The 17,562-nt window shown below is 44.3% G+C and overlaps 1 protein-coding gene across 2 annotated transcripts; it reads right to left on the reverse strand.

Annotated features, from left to right (window-relative positions):
* Positions 1–2,724: 2,724 nt before the first annotated feature.
* ndufa10 (NADH:ubiquinone oxidoreductase subunit A10) lies at positions 2,725–7,808 on the reverse strand. Of its 2 annotated transcripts, none has more exons than XM_085435046.1 (10): positions 7,647–7,808; positions 5,984–6,152; positions 5,649–5,864; positions 5,493–5,579; positions 5,251–5,372; positions 5,045–5,124; positions 4,423–4,477; positions 4,263–4,348; positions 4,074–4,182; positions 2,725–2,888 (listed from the first exon to the last, which is right to left on the reverse strand). In XM_085435046.1, the coding sequence occupies exons 1-10, from the start codon at positions 7,719–7,721 to the stop codon at positions 2,820–2,822; spliced, it is 1,068 nt and encodes a 355-aa protein (XP_085291172.1). In that variant the 5' UTR covers positions 7,722–7,808; the 3' UTR covers positions 2,725–2,819. The 2 variants fall into 2 exon arrangements, with proteins under 2 accessions (XP_085291172.1, XP_085291173.1); XM_085435047.1 differs by lacking the exon at positions 2,725–2,888 and adding an exon at positions 2,906–3,162.
* Between the last annotated feature and the right edge of the window lie 9,754 nt (positions 7,809–17,562).

Below are 17,562 nucleotides of genomic sequence, written 5' to 3' on the forward strand. Positions count from 1 at the left end.
ATTTCATGTTAAGGAAACACTGCACATCATCAGAGATATGCCACGTTTTTGGCAAACAGCTTTTTGTGTTTGTGCAAAAATATGTTTTATGTCAAACGTTTTTTGTAGATGAGCTAAAGAAACGGTAACAAACTGTTGGCTCGACGGCACTGAGTGCTTTTTTGAGCTATATTTACAATTTACTTTAAATTAAATAAACAAATTGATTTAAACCATTTTTAACTAATGAGAGAGTAGAAAAAAAGTAGAGTATGGAATCATCCATTACACAGTAGTAAGATAAGGTAGTACATGTTTTTATACTGGGCTCAGTTATTTGAGTCATGAAACCAGTGACTCCATCAAGCTGCTTCCAGCAGTTCCTGCAGAGCAGCTCCTCAGGACCGAGCACCGCCACAGGCTCTCGGGGTTCACTGAGCCTCACTGCACTGTCCCTCTGACCACAGCCACTACCTGACTGTGCTTGTCTGTTTAGGTGTTACTGGTGGTTTCTCTACATGTGAATCCAGTTTCATTCAGTGACACCGACTTCTGTTTCTTTCATTGGTTTGCTGTAAACAATCTGCGTTCAGTATTCTGTCCTGGCTCTCTGACATCTCCCACTTACATGTTTTCTCTTTACAACCTTCACATTTTGTTTGTGCTTACTGACAATTTCATACGCAGCTTACTGGGAACAAGCAACATCATTACCACACGTTTGATTTCCTTCCTATAGGAACTGTGTATTCTTTGTCCTGTTGCAGCTCTGCTTCCTTTCAATTGGTTCAAAAGCTTCTTATGGTATGAAAATGCTCACTTTCAGATCTCCATGTAACTGCAGTCGAAAGCTTTCTCCTAACACAATTGTCATCATGTTTTTGATAGATGGGTTTGAGACGACACATTTCATCTGCAGACTTTTAGTCTAAGGAAAACTTTTAACCCCATTTGGACAAGTTTTAAAAAGTCATTACTGTAAAAAACCAAATGTAGACTTTATGTTAAAAATAAACGTAAATAACAGTTGAGTTTTTTAGCATTAAGACATTAAGGGAGAGCAAGCCAAGCAGTGCTGGTCTAGTGAAATCTAAAAATAGACACCAGTAAGTGTTCGGCCTGTCGCGCTGATGGAGACTAGCGTGTTGACCAAGGACTGTATACGCCTCAATTTTAAGATAGTAATTAAAATCCATACGACATATGTGAAGATGTTTCCTTCAACTCAAACCAACTTGATAAGAAAATATGAGTTTATTAGTTTGACCAGATCCCATCAGCTTTCATGTCAGGGGGACTATACTGCAGCCAGACACCAGGGGGCGACAGACGTGTTTGGGCTGCACTTTGGAGAACGTCAGGTTGTTGCGGTGTAGGCTACAGTCAGCGTGCTGGACAAGTTGGCCTGTTACTAACCACCTCGACAGCATGTGTGATGGCAGAAACCTTCAGTAACTCATTCAGCACGTCAGCAATGAAACTCTGATGATGGAGAGATCCTGCCATGCAAGCAGAACAACTTAACTCTCTGGACTCCTTTAGGTGGTGTCTGAGAGGCGGATGTTGTGCAAGATAAAGACAATGTGGGACAACACCTCCCACCCACTCCATGACATGCAGGCAGTCACAGGAGCAAGCATTTGGATTCTGATTGTAACCTCACTGTCTGTCCTGGCAGGAGAACACACACACAGACACACACACACACAGACACACACACACACACACACAGACACACACACAGACACACACACAGACACACACACACACAGAGACACACACACACACACAGACACACACACACACACAGAGACACACACACACACAGAGACACACACAGAGACACACACACACACACACACACACACACACACAGACACACACAGACACAGACACACACACACAGACACACAGACACACACACACACACAGAGACACACACACACACAGACACACACACACACACACACAGAGACACACACACACACAGACACACACACACAGACACAGACACACACACACACACACTGGATTCAAAGCCAGGAGCTTTTTGACTTTATCAAATTAAGAAAACTGGAGGTGCTGGATTATAGACCAGACATTAAACCACCTTTGACTAAGACTGCAACATTTACACAGTGAAGCAAACCCAGTACATGTACTGGGGGCATGGGAGAGGTCACTGGAGAGGGGAAGCAGCCTGAGACGGCTCATTTTGTGGGAGGTGTTTGATGTTTGTTTTGATGAACAGTTTTTGAAATTTTTAAAAAGGAAATAGTCTCAAAAATAGTTTCTTCATCATTTTGAGATCTTGTAATGAAAACAGTTTCATTGTTTTCCACTGCTCACTTGCCATCGCCCCAGACTCAGAAACGCCGTTCTCCTCAGGCCGTTCTCCTCAGGCCGTTCCTGTGACAGTTTGGACGCTGAAACTGTTTTGGCCTTTAATGTTAGCCTGTGCCAGTGAATAATTCAGCACCTACACTCCATTAACTGTTGTTTATTGAGAGCTCACAAGCGCCTCCTGCTGCTCACGCCACTGAACAGCAGCATGAATCTAAAGTGCTGCTGGGTAAAACACAGGAGGAAATATTGAAGCAAACACCTTTAGGCTGGCTACACCTGAACACATAGAAACTACTGGGGTCCATCTTGGCTCAGTAACCAACAGTAACTCACTGTCATTACCTCAGGTCAAACGTGTTTGCCAACAGTCCGTTACACACACAGACAGGACAGCAGCCACTCAGTCAGAATCTATTTTAATACATACATATTTTGGGATGTACATTAGAAGACAGTGAGTTCAGTGGGCTGATTCGACGATGAGAGTGGAAAGTTCACTTCAGCCAGATGTATTTATCTCCAACATCAGCATTATATCCACGGGCGTACTTCTTCCCAGGGATCTAGAAGGACCGAGAACAACAGAGGAGTGCATTTAACCAGTGCAGATGATGACGATGATGATAGTTGTGTCAGCTTCGCTGAGCTGCCTCTTGGACAACATTCCTTCAGTGGAAGTCATATTCAGCCAGGATCCAAATGCCCTTCTGAGGCTTTGTTTGTAAACTGGAGGAGATTGTTCCAGTATGTGTCACCCTTCTCATTCTCCGCTCTACGATCTGGGCTCACAACAAAATGTCAGGTTACAGCCCTCCGCAGCGTTATGGAGCCTGATTCCTGCAGCAGTGGGAGGCGAATACGTCACCAGTCAATAAAGAGAAAAGGTCAGACCCAAATGTTTCCCCACAAGACCGATGATACAAACAACCTCGTAGAATATTCCACATCTGGCATTTGCCATCGAGTAACTACGAGCGGGTCAATAATTCAGCAGAAGGAAATGAGCTGCATCGTGTCGCCAGCGCCGCACTGGAAAGCTTAGCGAGTTCGGTATAAACGAGGAGGATTTATACAGCAGCCTCGATATGGTTACACAAGCTGTAATAAAGTGCTCAACAACGAGGTCAGGTCAGACTCCATGCAGCACACGGAGACTGAAGATGCTGTCAGACGGGGAACGGCAGCCGCACGCTGTTGTGTGGTGAAACGCGCAGCGCTGGGATCTCCAAACACATCGTCTGCATCCTTGGAGCTGCAGATGTGCTGAATGTGGCTCAGGGGCGTCGTTCTCCTGCCTTTGTGCCGCACTGTGTTTCTGTGCACTCTGCTGCTCCCAGCTGTCAATGAATGGCTTTCAGGGAAACCACAGAGAGCAATGTGGTGTGTGTGTGTGTCACATTACAGGCAAAAATACCCTCAGCTCTGTGCGGGTGGTGCAGTGTTTTCCACACACAGGCTTTACCTCAGCGGGCTGGCCCGTTCCTAACGGCTGCACAGATATAGTCGTATTTTTTCGCTGTGACTGACTTCAAAATAAGAGCCAGGAAAACGTGTGTGTGGACGCCTACGTGTGTGAATGTAAGAACTGCAGAACGAGGAGACGTAGGGGACTCAAACCGAGGCCACGGCTGCATCTAATCTTTGATGACTCTGAACCTCAGTGGTCTGAACGTGATCTCTCTACAGATGTCAAAGCACCAGCTCAGTGCGGTCCTGTTCCATGCAGCTAATGTGACATGCGTACATACCGACTTATAGGCGTAGTATTTTTGATCGTAGTCGTGTGCTCCGATGGTTATCTCTGGCAGGAACCTGGGTATGTGGGTCAGGGTTGCCACCCTCTGTTTATCTTCCACACTGTCAAATGCAGAAAAGGGTAGAAAGCTCACGTTTGCATTCCAGTCGAAACGGTGTGTAAAATACATCCCAACACTCACAGCATCCTCATGTGGTGGTAGCTGACATCATCCTGCTCCACCCACGGCCCCTTTTCAAACTTCAAATATTCAATGTCTTCTGCCACCTGTGGACAGCGTGCGAGGCATCAGCCACTGTGTTTGTTTGGAGGTGAAGATGACATCTGCAGTTTAATCTTACCCTTTCAACATCTTGAGCCTGGGTTGCATCATAAGCCAGCAGCTCTGACGTCTCACTGAAAAGGAAAAGTGGAGGTGGGGGAGGTGGGGTGGTGTTACACAGAAACCTTCTGGGTCTTTCACACATTGCAGTGAAATTGTGTCCACTAATGCCCCCCTGCTTCCAGCTGTGGTGACAGTATAACAACAGTAATGATGTACTGAGGCTATATTACTGGAATATGAGCAAACGGTCACAGATCACTACTGAACTCAAACACCATGATGAGGAGACGACAGGAGTCCTCCTCTCTCCCTAATATTTGACCTAATATTCCAGCTTGAATCTTTTTTGAACACAAAAACAAGCCAAAAACTGAATTTTGGACAGATTGGCAGAAGCATTTCTCTCCCTTTTGTGGTCTGAAACTTTTGAGTCACCTCTGGATTTGGTCTAATATACTTTTAGGTAATTATTCAACCAACACGAAAGAATTTCGTGTCTAAATGATGTTTTAGGCAGAAGACTACGCCTGTCAAAGAAACACTAGGCCGTATGCAGTTAAGCCTCTGCCTTGAAGCCAGTGTCCATCCTTATATAAAGACTCTGGTCAGATATCTAACAGCATATGTAACAATCTTACCTGATTTTGGGGAGAAACGTCTTCTTGTAGCCCTCCTCGATGCTCTTCAGATATGGCAGAGGCACATTTTGAAGGTAGGACTGAGAACAAACACATGTAAAACATAACTCACCTATGAGGTGGTTTTCTTTTTATTTTCTGCTGTTCTAATGAAACACTGAGCCGACATCCTGTCTCCCGCGGTCTAACAGAACATGTGCCTCTACCTTGGCGCTCTGCTTCAGCTTCTTCTGCACCTCCTCAGCTGGCAGGTCCACATAGATGACGAGGTGTGGCGGCAGGAACTCACAGATGCTAATGTCTTTGATCTCGTTGTAGTGCTGCACACCTGCAAAGCCACAGGTCGCACACATCATCACCATCAGGTGAAAAGTGGGGAGATGCTGCTGATTATCTGTATGTGTTGTAATACTCGCCCCCCTGCTGTTAGTGATGCAGAAGCACTTACACTCCTTCCTAATGTAGCCCTGTTTGAACATGGCCTCCAGGAAGACCACATCACTGAAGGGGGAGCGCTCCAGGACCACTCCCTGACCTAAAAAACAAAAGCCCAGGATGAAGATCTCTGCCGTACGCATCAACTGCACTGCTGAGTCAGAGATACCTGTGGTGAGCAGGTGTTCGATGGCATCAGAGTACTGGAGCAGCCTCATGTTGTACATCCACAGCTGCAGCCTGTAGCTGTTTCCATCTGCAGCTTTGGGGTCTGTGTAGAACTTCTCCAGGCTGCACATCCCATTAAAGTCGACGGGGAGCGGCTCCTTCTCCCCGGTCATCTTGTCCAGGTAGAAAGTGTCAGGCTCAGGCATGTACAGCATCCCTGCGCACAAACAAGTAGAAGCTGTTGTCTGCAGCGTAAACTCCAAGCACCATGTGCCCACTCAGTCTAAAGCTGCGTATCGCTGTGGTGGGAAAGAATCCCTGTGATTAGATAATTACCCAGTTTGTCGGCCAGTTTCTGGGCCAGCGCTCCTTTCCCCGAGGCCAGGTTGCCATCCACAGAGATGACTTTGCTGTACTGCTTTAAGCGTGGCGTGGTCCTCTCCCCCAGAGCGTAGGCCCACCAGCCATATCGCAGGCTTCTCACCGAGCTTGTATGAACGCTGGCCTGGATCATCAGAAATCAATGAATAAACCTCTAAATGATACGATGGGTTTGCTAATCACTCAAATGAACCATTATTCTATACATCGGTTGGTGTGAGTCAGTAAGTGTCTACACAAAATGAAAGAATCCAACGTGTACACATCAAAAATAAATATGTTACAAAAATGCTTCAATATGTCAACATTATATGTTTAATGAAAGCATTTTAAAGGACCCTGATATAACCAAACATGCATATCTGATTTTGCAGTAACTAACACGTGTACAGCTACTACCCTGACATAACCCCGCCCCCATCCCCACCCCTCAATGTTCACACGACTGTAGCGCAGACCTGACTCTAAAAACTGGATTAGGTACAGTAACATGCGATCAATGAGTCGATCAGTTCAATGTTGTTCTGTGTTTATTCCACCAGGTGTCAGGAGACCATCTGCTGATAGCAGGAGCATAAAGGGAGCCAACAACATTACAGCTGTGGGCTGCAGCCTGTTTGTGGTAACAGCTGTTGGGACGTTTTTAACTCAACTTGCATTAACAGAACATGTTGTCATCATCTCAGTTAATATTTCACTTGTGGTCAGCGGCGCCCAACGTGATGTATCTGCACTCACGGTGAAAACGGCGAGAAATCAGTGACCATTAAAGGCTGTCACGCCGAGCAGAAAGGACACAAGTGCAAATAAATGAGGGGATGCTGTCATTTATTGTCTTATTAATACCAATTACAGGGTTGATCATTCATTAAATGTATATTTTTCCTGTTCTATTGCATTTAGTTAGAGAAGCTGTTTAAGTGATTCCAGTCAGATCACATCAGTGCTCGGTGCTGGCAGCTGCATTTCTAAAAACCCAGGACGAGTCATCTTTAATTCTTTACAGCCATCACAAACTTTTACATGAACACGACGTATTTATTCAGCTGATATAAGCACAACGAACACGTAAGCCATCTTTACACAGCTTAGTCTCCACGTATTCAGATTCTTCTAAAGTGTGGTGCAGCAGCATCCACCTCCTGTCTGCATGTGCTGAGTTCAAAGTGACGGATGTGTTTTATATTCTATCTGCAACTAAATGCACTTAAACACTAACGGATCCATCCCTGCACTACAAGATGATCCATAAACAGAGGAAATGACACGTCTATGACCGGAGCTGGTAAGGAGCATGAAGCAGCTGCACTCAGCCTCAAAAACTGTCAGGAACAAAACAACATATTAGCATCACAACATCAGCTAATACGCACTCATTTATTTAGACGAGCTGCTATTTTAGTTAGAGCTGGAAGAGCGATGTTGTTCAAATCCAGGCTGCTCCATGCAAACAGGACCAGGACGGCCACAGGTGCACGGTACACAGGTGAGTGTCAACATTAAGACCAAGCCTGTGACTGAAGGGCGGTGATGGTGGCGGCTAAGCTAAGATAGCTTGCCCTTGTGAATCAGAGTGGAGCCAAGCCGGACAGAAACCCGGCACACCGCGGGTCCTTACCTTCGGCGCCGCGGTCACTACTCTGAAAGCAGCTGCTCTCGCCGGGATAAGCAGCCGAACTGTCCTCAGGGCCATGATAACCTGCTGCACAAACCCTCCGAGCTGACCCGAAAGTCTTCGCAGCCCGGTGACGGAATTATACGTCACACACGCGAGGCCTCTGGGTACTTTGGCCCGTCGCACGCATTATACGTCGCATGGATGACGTACCGTTTTTTTTCCTCCAACTTTATTTCAACAGAAACTTTAACAGCAAACATAATACACGAAGAACACGTCGCACAACTGTAGTGCAACATTATAATACAGTGGAAGAAATAGGACAGAGGCAGGCGACACATACAGAGAAAAATGAAATAAAGAGAATAATAAGGATGAGCTTTATTTGTCAGCTGCCTGCAGCTGAGATGACAGACCCAGTCACAAACTTACATTGGGCCGACAGGTCAGGCTAGGCAGCAAAAAAAGGGATAGACAGTGAAATGTGTAACATATGGGGGCAAAGTCAGGGGGGGAAGGGGGTTTCTGCCCATGATGAAATTTTCATGGTTTTTAATGCTTTCATGTTGGGAGATGAACAAATTTAGTCACATAAAGTTGTGTTTCTCTCCTGAAAGTGGAAACCTTTATAGATGTGGTGTTTGATTAAAATCAGATCAATGAGTCAGTATAACCAAATAACACGTTTTGGTAAAAACATACAAATTTTGATAAGATGCTGTTAGAGATGAAACTTGTGATATCTTTCCATAACAGCTGAGTGAAGGTGCCAGACCAAACAAACGTGAGCAGGTCTGGTTTGGTCGTTAACGTCAGCGTTGTTGATCGTGTCATATCACACTTTTATGTGGAACCTATATGCTGTTACTGTTGCTAATGAAACATTGTACCTGTTTACTTGTTTGTGTTTTCTTTTTACAATAAAAAGCACAAATATAAAGTATCTATAACTGTAACGGTCTCAGTAGAGATGGAAAACGTCAACAGTGACTGAGCTGAGAGAGCAGCATAAACAGAACCAAGCAAAACACAAATGCCACACACTACAAACAAATGAACACAAACCTGCAGCTCATACCAGTCAAAGCTCAGGGTCCAACACCAAACGTCTCAGTGCCAGTGTGGGAGGATTCACACTGACTGTGTTTTCTTCTGTCAGGAACCACCAGCTGTACCAGGAAAAAGAAGCTTTTCTGTCTAAATGATGAAGATAATGTAGACAGAAAAGCCGGCGTGTTGTGCAGTGTGTGTTGGGAGAAAGCAGACTGTACATATAATACTATGAGGGCCAAGGTCGCACTGCGTAACTTTGTATATGAGATGAGGAAGACACACAGCGACTAATGTAATCAAGGTAAAAAGTAGCAGAAATCAAGTGTAGTTGAAAGAGACTTCGGTGTGTACTTCAAAGGTTACATTTGTGTTGCTTACAATGTCTCCCTTCTTAAATGTGTGATGGCTCCTTTGTCAGCTTTTATTTTTGGAGGATCAGATGTTAAAGCTTTGCTGTTAGAGAACAGCATGAGCCTGCATTTTACAGCAGCTCGACTTTAGTCTGAGGACGACAAAGGCAGCCTGCAGGAAGGTGAGTGCAGACCCAAACAGAGGCAGCACAGCGGAGCCACCTCGTCTCCTCTGTCAGGGTTTGAGTTTTGTTTAGTCTTCCTTTCAGTTGTCACCTGTTTGTTTTCTGTGTCAGGAATTTTCTCAGGACTGAATTGGAATTTATATAATGCGGCTCTGAATAATGCCTGACATCTCACTGCTTCTTTGTAGCACATCAGTGACTCACTAATAAGGCAGGTGTAGTTGATCCGGTGTGGTGGAGATGCTGATGATTAGCCTGTCACAAGCAGGTTGTTATTTTAACAGCGCTGAAAGTGATGCATATCATCAGAAATCATGTATTCTCTTTCAAAGGCATGTTTCAGCAGTAATGCACTCAAACGTCATCTGTTTATAGTCTGATGCTCTGCTGCACTTACAGCTACAAACTCATTACAACTGCACCTGAATTCTCAAGACTTTATATAACAGCAGTCTGTCAGCACATGAGAGTGACTCACAGCCTGTTTCCTCTGTAGGCATGGAAACCACTAATGTAAACATGGCTGACAATCACACACTGCTTGTTTCATGGGCCATTCAGTCAAAGCAGTTCAGTTTTCCACCAGCAGACACAAGTATTCCCATGACTCTGCTGATGTTACTCTCAGCTCTGAATGCTTCTCACATGTTACACATCTCTGCTGCATTTGAACTACAACACAATTTAACTAAGTAATGTCCCACAGTCAGCTCAACAGGTGTGATATCAGAAAGAGAACCTAGAAACCATGGGCTCGGTTCATAACATGTGCATGTTATTCAGTCTAAGCTGAGTTATAGTCATTGCCATCCTGCAGATTGTATATTGGATGTGACAGCAGATCTTACTAAGGAGCAGTGCACACTCATACAGTGGCAGCTTGTAGGTGTGACGCCCACTCTGAGGCTATGCTTGTGTCAGCAGTGACCACGACGCTCTGTGCAGATGTCTCTGTGTCAGCTATGAGACAACACACTGCCAACTATGCATGTATCAGACATCAAGTGTGTAACAGGAAACGTGTCATGAATGTGGTTATTTGTGTTTCTCAGCTAACCTATAAAAAGGAGCGTTTAGAACAAATAACAGTCTGACTGACTGAGGAGAGCTATTCCACAACCTCAGAGCGAAGGACAGTTAGACCCTGCTGAAATGATTAGAAAGGCCCGCTGCACTGATGAGGCGTTAGAAGCGCTGCCATATAAGCAGGAGTCTGTCCACGTAGGGCTTCATGTGTTCATAGCAGAGTTTTAAAGTGCATTCAGCATTTCACTGGGAGCCTGTGAAGCAAGAAACGGTGCAATATGTGACCACAGGCTAGTTTTTGCACTGCACTAATTGGAGAAGAGCTATGGAGAATTCATTGTTAGTCATAAATGATACCGAGGTTTCTGGCAGATATTTGACATTAGAGAATCGTCAGTTTTACCAGGACTGAGGGGAGAAAGTGGCTGCAGAAGGACTTTTCATTGTAAATGAAATAATAGTTCTGACTACTCACTGCTGCCCTGTAAGTGTTATTTATCACATGCAAACCATATTGTGGGCTCTAGCTTCCAGTGTAAAGGCACCTGCTGCTGTGACCTGGCGCTGTGTAAATAAAACTGAACTGTGTCGTCTTCAGCACGATGAAGATTTACAAGTTGCTGCCTCACAAAGAGTACCTCGCTCACTTATGATTTCTGATTGTTGTAATGAACAGATTTATTTATTTATTACTTAATGTTATTATCAGAGTATTACAAATGGGTAGCTGTGTTAATGTTAGGAGGCATGCAAGAGAGCTACAAACATGCACAGTAACAGTAACACACACACACACACACACACAAGCACACACACACACACACACACACGCACACACACGCACACACACACACACGCACACACGCACACACGCACACACAAGCACACACACACACACACACACAAGCACACACACACACGCACACACAAGCACACACACACACGCACACACAAGCACACACACACACACACACACACACACACACGCGCACACACACACGCACACACACACACACGCACACACAAGCACACACACAGGAAACAGGCTAATTAGTCGACAGTAAAACGACAGTACTCCACATTCAGCTCTCACGGCTGAGGGGTTTGGCAAATTCAGCTCTGCCAGATTTCTCCTGGTTTTATTTCACTCATCTGCAGCCTGGTCTTGCAGTACCAGAGGCAGCAGGGAGGGCTGTTGCCTTCAATGGATATCATTCAAAAACTTAAATGCATGGCAACCAAAACAGTAGCCTGCCTTTTGTGGTCTTCTTTTTACCTTCTTTATGCAGAGAAAGCTTCTACACAACGTGCCGTGTACACTCTCTGTGTTTTATTTGTTTTTTTTAATGGGGCATTTTATGAAAGTCAGGACTGTCAGCACTCTGTAGTCTTCAAGTAGTTCTTTAAAGCTTTGGGGCTCATTATCCTGCTGCACTATGAATTCTTGCACAGCTCCAGGGAAGCAGAGACCTCCACACCTGAATATCTGAACCATGCTTCACTTTTTTCTCTTTTCCTGTGGGTTATATCCACTGTGGTTTCATTAACTCCTGCTTCTCCTCTTACATAAACCCTTCCATTTCTACCATCTCTACCTGGCCCACACTGCTGATTGTCCTTAAACTGTCTGCATGAGGTAAAATGGAAAGTTTCAGATTGCTGGACAGCACCTGGCATAACCCACACATACTGGCTAAAGAAGCTAACTGCACTCCATGAGTGACTGGCAGCACACATAAGCTAGCTGCTAATGGACAAGACACACCAGAATGGCTAATGCCATAACTAAGTGGCTGGCAGAGTGTACAGGAACATCTGTGCTGAGTACAGCCTGGAAGTCCCGAGGTCAAAATGGGAGACGCCCCCTAGGGTGGCTGCGAATGACTGTGGGACTTCCAGTTACAGACAAACTGGTGATGACTAACCAACCAGATATAGTGGGCAAGCAGAGGGTGATGGTACTGCTGCTGACAGTGCAGTTAATCTCATACATTTTGCTCCACCTGTTCCTTTTTCTCTCTTAGTTTGTCAGTTCCACCTTTTGTTGTCCATCAGATTTACCCACTTCTGTTCTACACGAGGTACATGGCCACATGGGGAAGGTAGGGGATGGGCCGGCTGTGTTGAGATGATCAGGTAATCTAGTGTAACTAATGAAAACCAACAAATGGGATGCTGCCAGTGCTCACAGAGCTGGTGCGCAGCAACCCATCAGCCCACTGGGCCCAGTATGCCAGATTGCCAGTCCAGTCCTGCCATGAACTTGTGTTTTTATTTTCTGAAATTAGCAATAAAGCAGTGTGCTCAGTTTGAGGAGTGCAGATTGTTGTGATTTAAGGATTATAATTCACAGGGACGGAGTAGTCAAGACCAGCATTTTGATTTCCCACAAAATGTCTTGGAAAGGTTCCAGGACTGAAGCTCAGGGCTGCTGGTAGCAGGAGGTACAGCAGCTCATCTACTAACTGCAAGGTCGGTGCGTCTCTGGCTGCTCCCAGTCTGCATGTCAAATAACTCTGGGCAAAATACTGATTCCAAGTTGCTCTCTGATGCATCCATCGTGGTATGAATGTGTGTAAATGTTCAATAAAGATCACTGACTTAGAAAAAGCTTAGTGCAGAAGGTGCTGGAGGGATCGAGCTCTTTGGTCAGAGAAATGAAGCATGTTTGGAGGAGTACATGTATGAAGCATGGCAGTGGCAGCAGCATGCTCTGGGGCTGCTTTGCTGCCAGTGACACCTGTACATCAAAGTGTGTGGAATAATGAAGAGGACTACTTCCATATTCCTCAGCGTCACCTAGGATCAAAAGCTAGACACTTGGACACAATTAGATGTTCCAACAGGACAATGACACCAAACACATAACAAAATTAGCTTTGGACGTGTTAACCTGGCTGGAAACCAACCAGTACCAATTTCGTCAAGAAGAGCAGTCAAAGTAGATGTTAATGGTACCAAAAACATGTGAGTGAGGGACGTGCTAAGGAACATTTACTCACATGTGTTTGAGCCTCCACACTTTGACCCTGGTAGATTAGAGAGCACCTTATATAATAAATAATAAATATCATATATTATTATATAATAAATGCAACCTTTTATACCCAAAAGTTATTATCAGTGTATGCTGTAATATCACCTCACCCTGAAAAACAAACAGTTCAGAGAAATTGAAAGTGACCACAACAAACGCCTGACCGTAGCTGTGCGGGCTGACAGGCGCTGTCACTGGGACAAATACGCTTGTTCTTGTTTATGTTTGACTGCGCTGAGCTGAGAGCTGGTTGTTTGCTGACATCAATGATTAGTGGACTCCATTTCTAAACGATTGTTAGCTATCACTGTTCACTGTGGATGCTCTGAGGAGAAGACAGACATCGAGGCGACTCACACAGGAACAAGCGTAAGATTCACATCCTTTGGGATTCTTCTGGAAAATCCCCTGTATCCTTCACAACCCCACTCCACAGGCAGCAAAGGGTTCATGCAAGGTCTCATTCTGTAAGGCATGCTTTAGTTTCTGCAGGGACTGATGATGGAAACATGCTGTGAGCCTTTAAGAGAAGTAAAAGTGAGTGCTGGTTATTTCTTTAATAATACTGAAGAATGCTGTCATGACAACGGTTAGTAAACGGCTTTGTCTTCATCACTGAGATTAACCTGAGCTCGTCTTTGCGTCTGCTGCTGTTGGTTTCATGTGACAGGATTTAACTTCAGATCAGAAGTTTAGTCTCTGCATAAACCGAGTTCACTTAACTTGCTTTAATGCTTTTAGAGCAGGAGGTTAAAGAAAGTGATGACCGCTGGTGCTAAAATAGTTTATACTTCACTAACAGAACGTATGTTATTCTGCAGAATGATCCACTGCTGATTTAAATAAAAGCATTTTGTTTCCAAGGAGCCAGACTTTGACTCTTTTAAAGTGGTCCTGAGTGTTAGTTCCCCAGGATTTATGAGTTTATGTCTGGGGGTTGTCCTCCCACTAGGGTGACTGACCCACTACTGATCATGTGCCTCGTCACATAGAAAAGGCGTGATTCATTATCAGCAGAGGTTTTGGGTGAAACCATTGGGAGATCTTGCCTCACTTGATCATGTGACCGGCTGAGGTCACCTGATGCAAGATGTGAGGGGGGATTGAAGCGCCTGAGAAGAGATCTCCACACTGCAGACGCTCCCTCTGTCATCAGTATGGTTATAAGCTTTGTGCCATCTAAAAACAAATGTTAACCAAACGTTGGATCATTTATGATCATTCATTATTATCATCATCATCATCGTAATACATTAGTTATCCTAACCCCGCTCTACAATTGTACTATCCTTCATCCTCTTCCACTCATCTAATGATACTTTTACCCACCAGCATAAAGCACACTGAAGTACTACACACATTCTAACAGTGCCTGGTGTTTCTTTTGGGGGTTTTCTTTCAGTTAAACAAATTATAGATGAACTCAAAATGCAAAAGTCCCCATACTGCCACTTCAGTGTGACGGGCTGCAGCGCTGCTACCAATGTCCAAAGTGGACAAGTGCAGGAAATAAATGTCAGGTCGAAACTGTTGTTGTTTTTTGGTGCTTTACAAATAAAATTGAATTGCATTGCAAAGCTGAGGTGATTATCCTGCTTTAATCATGCTGCTGTGCAAAATACATGGAGTCATTATCAGCAATGCTGTGATCAGCAGCCTTAGTAAATATTAATGCCTCAAATGATTTCTCTCAGAGGATGCAGGCTGTGCAGAGGACTGCACATATCAGTTTTTAAACAATTCATTGGGAAAACTCAAACTGCTTTGTGACACGGATGCTTGAAACATGAGCGCTCAAAGCTGAAAATAGAAAAAGAGCCTGTAAGTACAAAGATTAAACATATTTGGACCTAATGGTTTGCTAAGCGTCATTGTTTGTTTTCACTTTGTTGTTGTTTTTATTTGTTTTTTAGTGTTTTATTGATTAAGTGCTTTATAAACTCAATAACATATAGTCTGTTTACAGACTTATTTATTTCAACATGGGGTTTTGATCAGCTGACGAGTCCCTCTTCCTCCTCACTGCTATGACCTGATGCAGGATAGAAGAGAGCAGCTGTTCCCTACTGTTTACCTCTCTTTCCTTAAGCTGTCTTTCTTGCCATTGGGATTAGCAAATCCAATCAATCCATATTGTTCTCGACAGTCTAACACCAACACTGAGCTGTAGTGGGCACCTTTTTGTCTGTCTTTGCACTGAAGTCTCTGTGAGTACTTCTGTCGGGACATCTCTGGCTGCCTCGCTCGTTCTGTTTACAGGACCGACTGCAGGCGTGCTGTGACTCCATGTTTGCACCTGACACTGTCTGGCTGTCCTATGTCCTAAAAGATATGCAGCAGGTACTGAAACTGCTCACCTGAGTAAACAGTTTCAGTACCTGCTCAATATCTTCTTACCTGAAAGCCCAATCGAACAGTCTCTTTAGTCAGGGCAAATTCACTCATCTTTATGAGAGTCATCTGTCCACCGGCAGATTGTTTAATCGCTCCTCCACGTGTTTGATCTTCTTATGCCTGATCTCCAGGATTTGATTACAACAGTCCATCAGGAGGTGTGGTCTGTAGTCTGCTAGATTAATATGCACACTTCTGCTGAAATTATGTTGCAGGGGTGGTGGTGTGGTGTCAGTTTGCTCAGTGGAGGCAGTCTGTGGGGTTCACCTGCTTCAGCTGTTGTTGGTCTTTCAGCCCCCACAGAGGACAGCGAAATTATAACATACTTGAAGTTCAACTATGTGTTAAGAACAGTGAGGAGGGTCCACTGCAGCCCCTGTACGTATTTTTCACAGGTCACAGTTTTTCCTAATTCAGTTACAAGAAAGCTTCCTAAGAGAGTTTGGGCTGAAGGGTGGAGGGTGGGCGTAGCAAACACCTGCTGTATAGGCTGTTTTTGTCTCTGTTTTCATGTGTGGTTGCACGTTTCAATAAATCACATTACTGACTGCTTTCCAAAGTTTAATAATGACGCTGTAAAATATGTTTTTAAGATAAGAAAAGATGAACCTTTATTCCATAAATGATGCATGTGCTCATCTGTGCAGCTTAAGAAAAAACAAGCGTTCTAGCTCAGATTATTAGCGACCTTAGGCTAACCTCAGGTGGGACAACTATATATACTATAGGCACACAGATACTGCAGCATAGTACATTTCCTGAAAATTCTTTTTATGATGCTGCAGTGTCCTGACGGGAAATGGGGATTTCTACCAGCTGCCTTAAATAACCTGGAGTTCATTGTAACAGCTCTGTGGTTGAGGATATAATAGAGTTAGTCAGTCACATCTCACTGTGAAAAATTCCCTCCTGTCTTCACACGCAATTCTTCCCTTTCCAAAGGGCAGCAGTCCTGCTTCTTGTCAAGCCTCTGCCTGTTTGAAAAGCCCTGCAGTGCACTGTTGTCCAACAGGCATCTGATGCAGTTTTCTTTCAAACACGCAGCAAAAAATGAATCTTTCTGTGGTATGTAGCAGCCTCACAAACTAACAGCACAGCATCACAACAACCCAAGAGCTGCAGTACAGGAGGTTCCACATTTACCTCGGTTCCTTCACCAACTGACGGAGAACTAATAACAGAGATGCTGCTCCTCCCACGTGATCGTCTTTACATCCGTGTCATATAAAACCTACAGAGGTTCTGTTGCTCGCACACAAAGACCTTACTGACCAAGTTTAATGTCAGGGCCCACCCTTCTGTGCAGCGGAGTACTTCAGGCCAGGCAGCGCAGCGTGCCAGAGAGCGTCTCCTTGCACTGAGCTGTGTTTAAATGCATTCTTGTGCTCAGTGGAGAGGAGGGTATAAGCACTCAGTGCAGCCCTGTCATCAGTTATTCTTCATGTATTGGGAGAGTCAAACCTGTCTCATCTGTTCAGACTGTTGCAGCGTCACCTGCTGTATAACAGCCTTTAAATGCTCCTGTTATTATCTATAGGAACAGGCCTGGGGAGTAACAAAGCACAAATACTTCATTACTGCACTTAAGCACAATTTTAAGGTGTCTGTACTGTACACAGTGTTGGTCAAGTTACTTGAAAAAAGGTAATCAGTAACTAATTACTGATTACTTCCCCAAATAAGTAATCCCGTTAGTTTACATATTACTAATTTTCAAAAGTAATTGATTACTTAGTTACTTAGTTACTTTTTAAAAACACGATTTACAACCTGAAGAGGTGATAAAGCGATAGATCTTTCAGCCCAATTCTACTTTTTCTGCATAATCCATCATACAAAATGTAATCAAATGGAAAAGTCTCTTTTTAAAA

Source organism: Copadichromis virginalis, linkage group LG16 (assembly GCF_057382275.1).
Source record: "Copadichromis virginalis isolate Kocher_CV1m ecotype Utaka linkage group LG16, C_Virginalis_male_GT1.1, whole genome shotgun sequence".
Lineage (NCBI taxonomy): Eukaryota > Metazoa > Chordata > Actinopteri > Cichliformes > Cichlidae > Copadichromis > Copadichromis virginalis.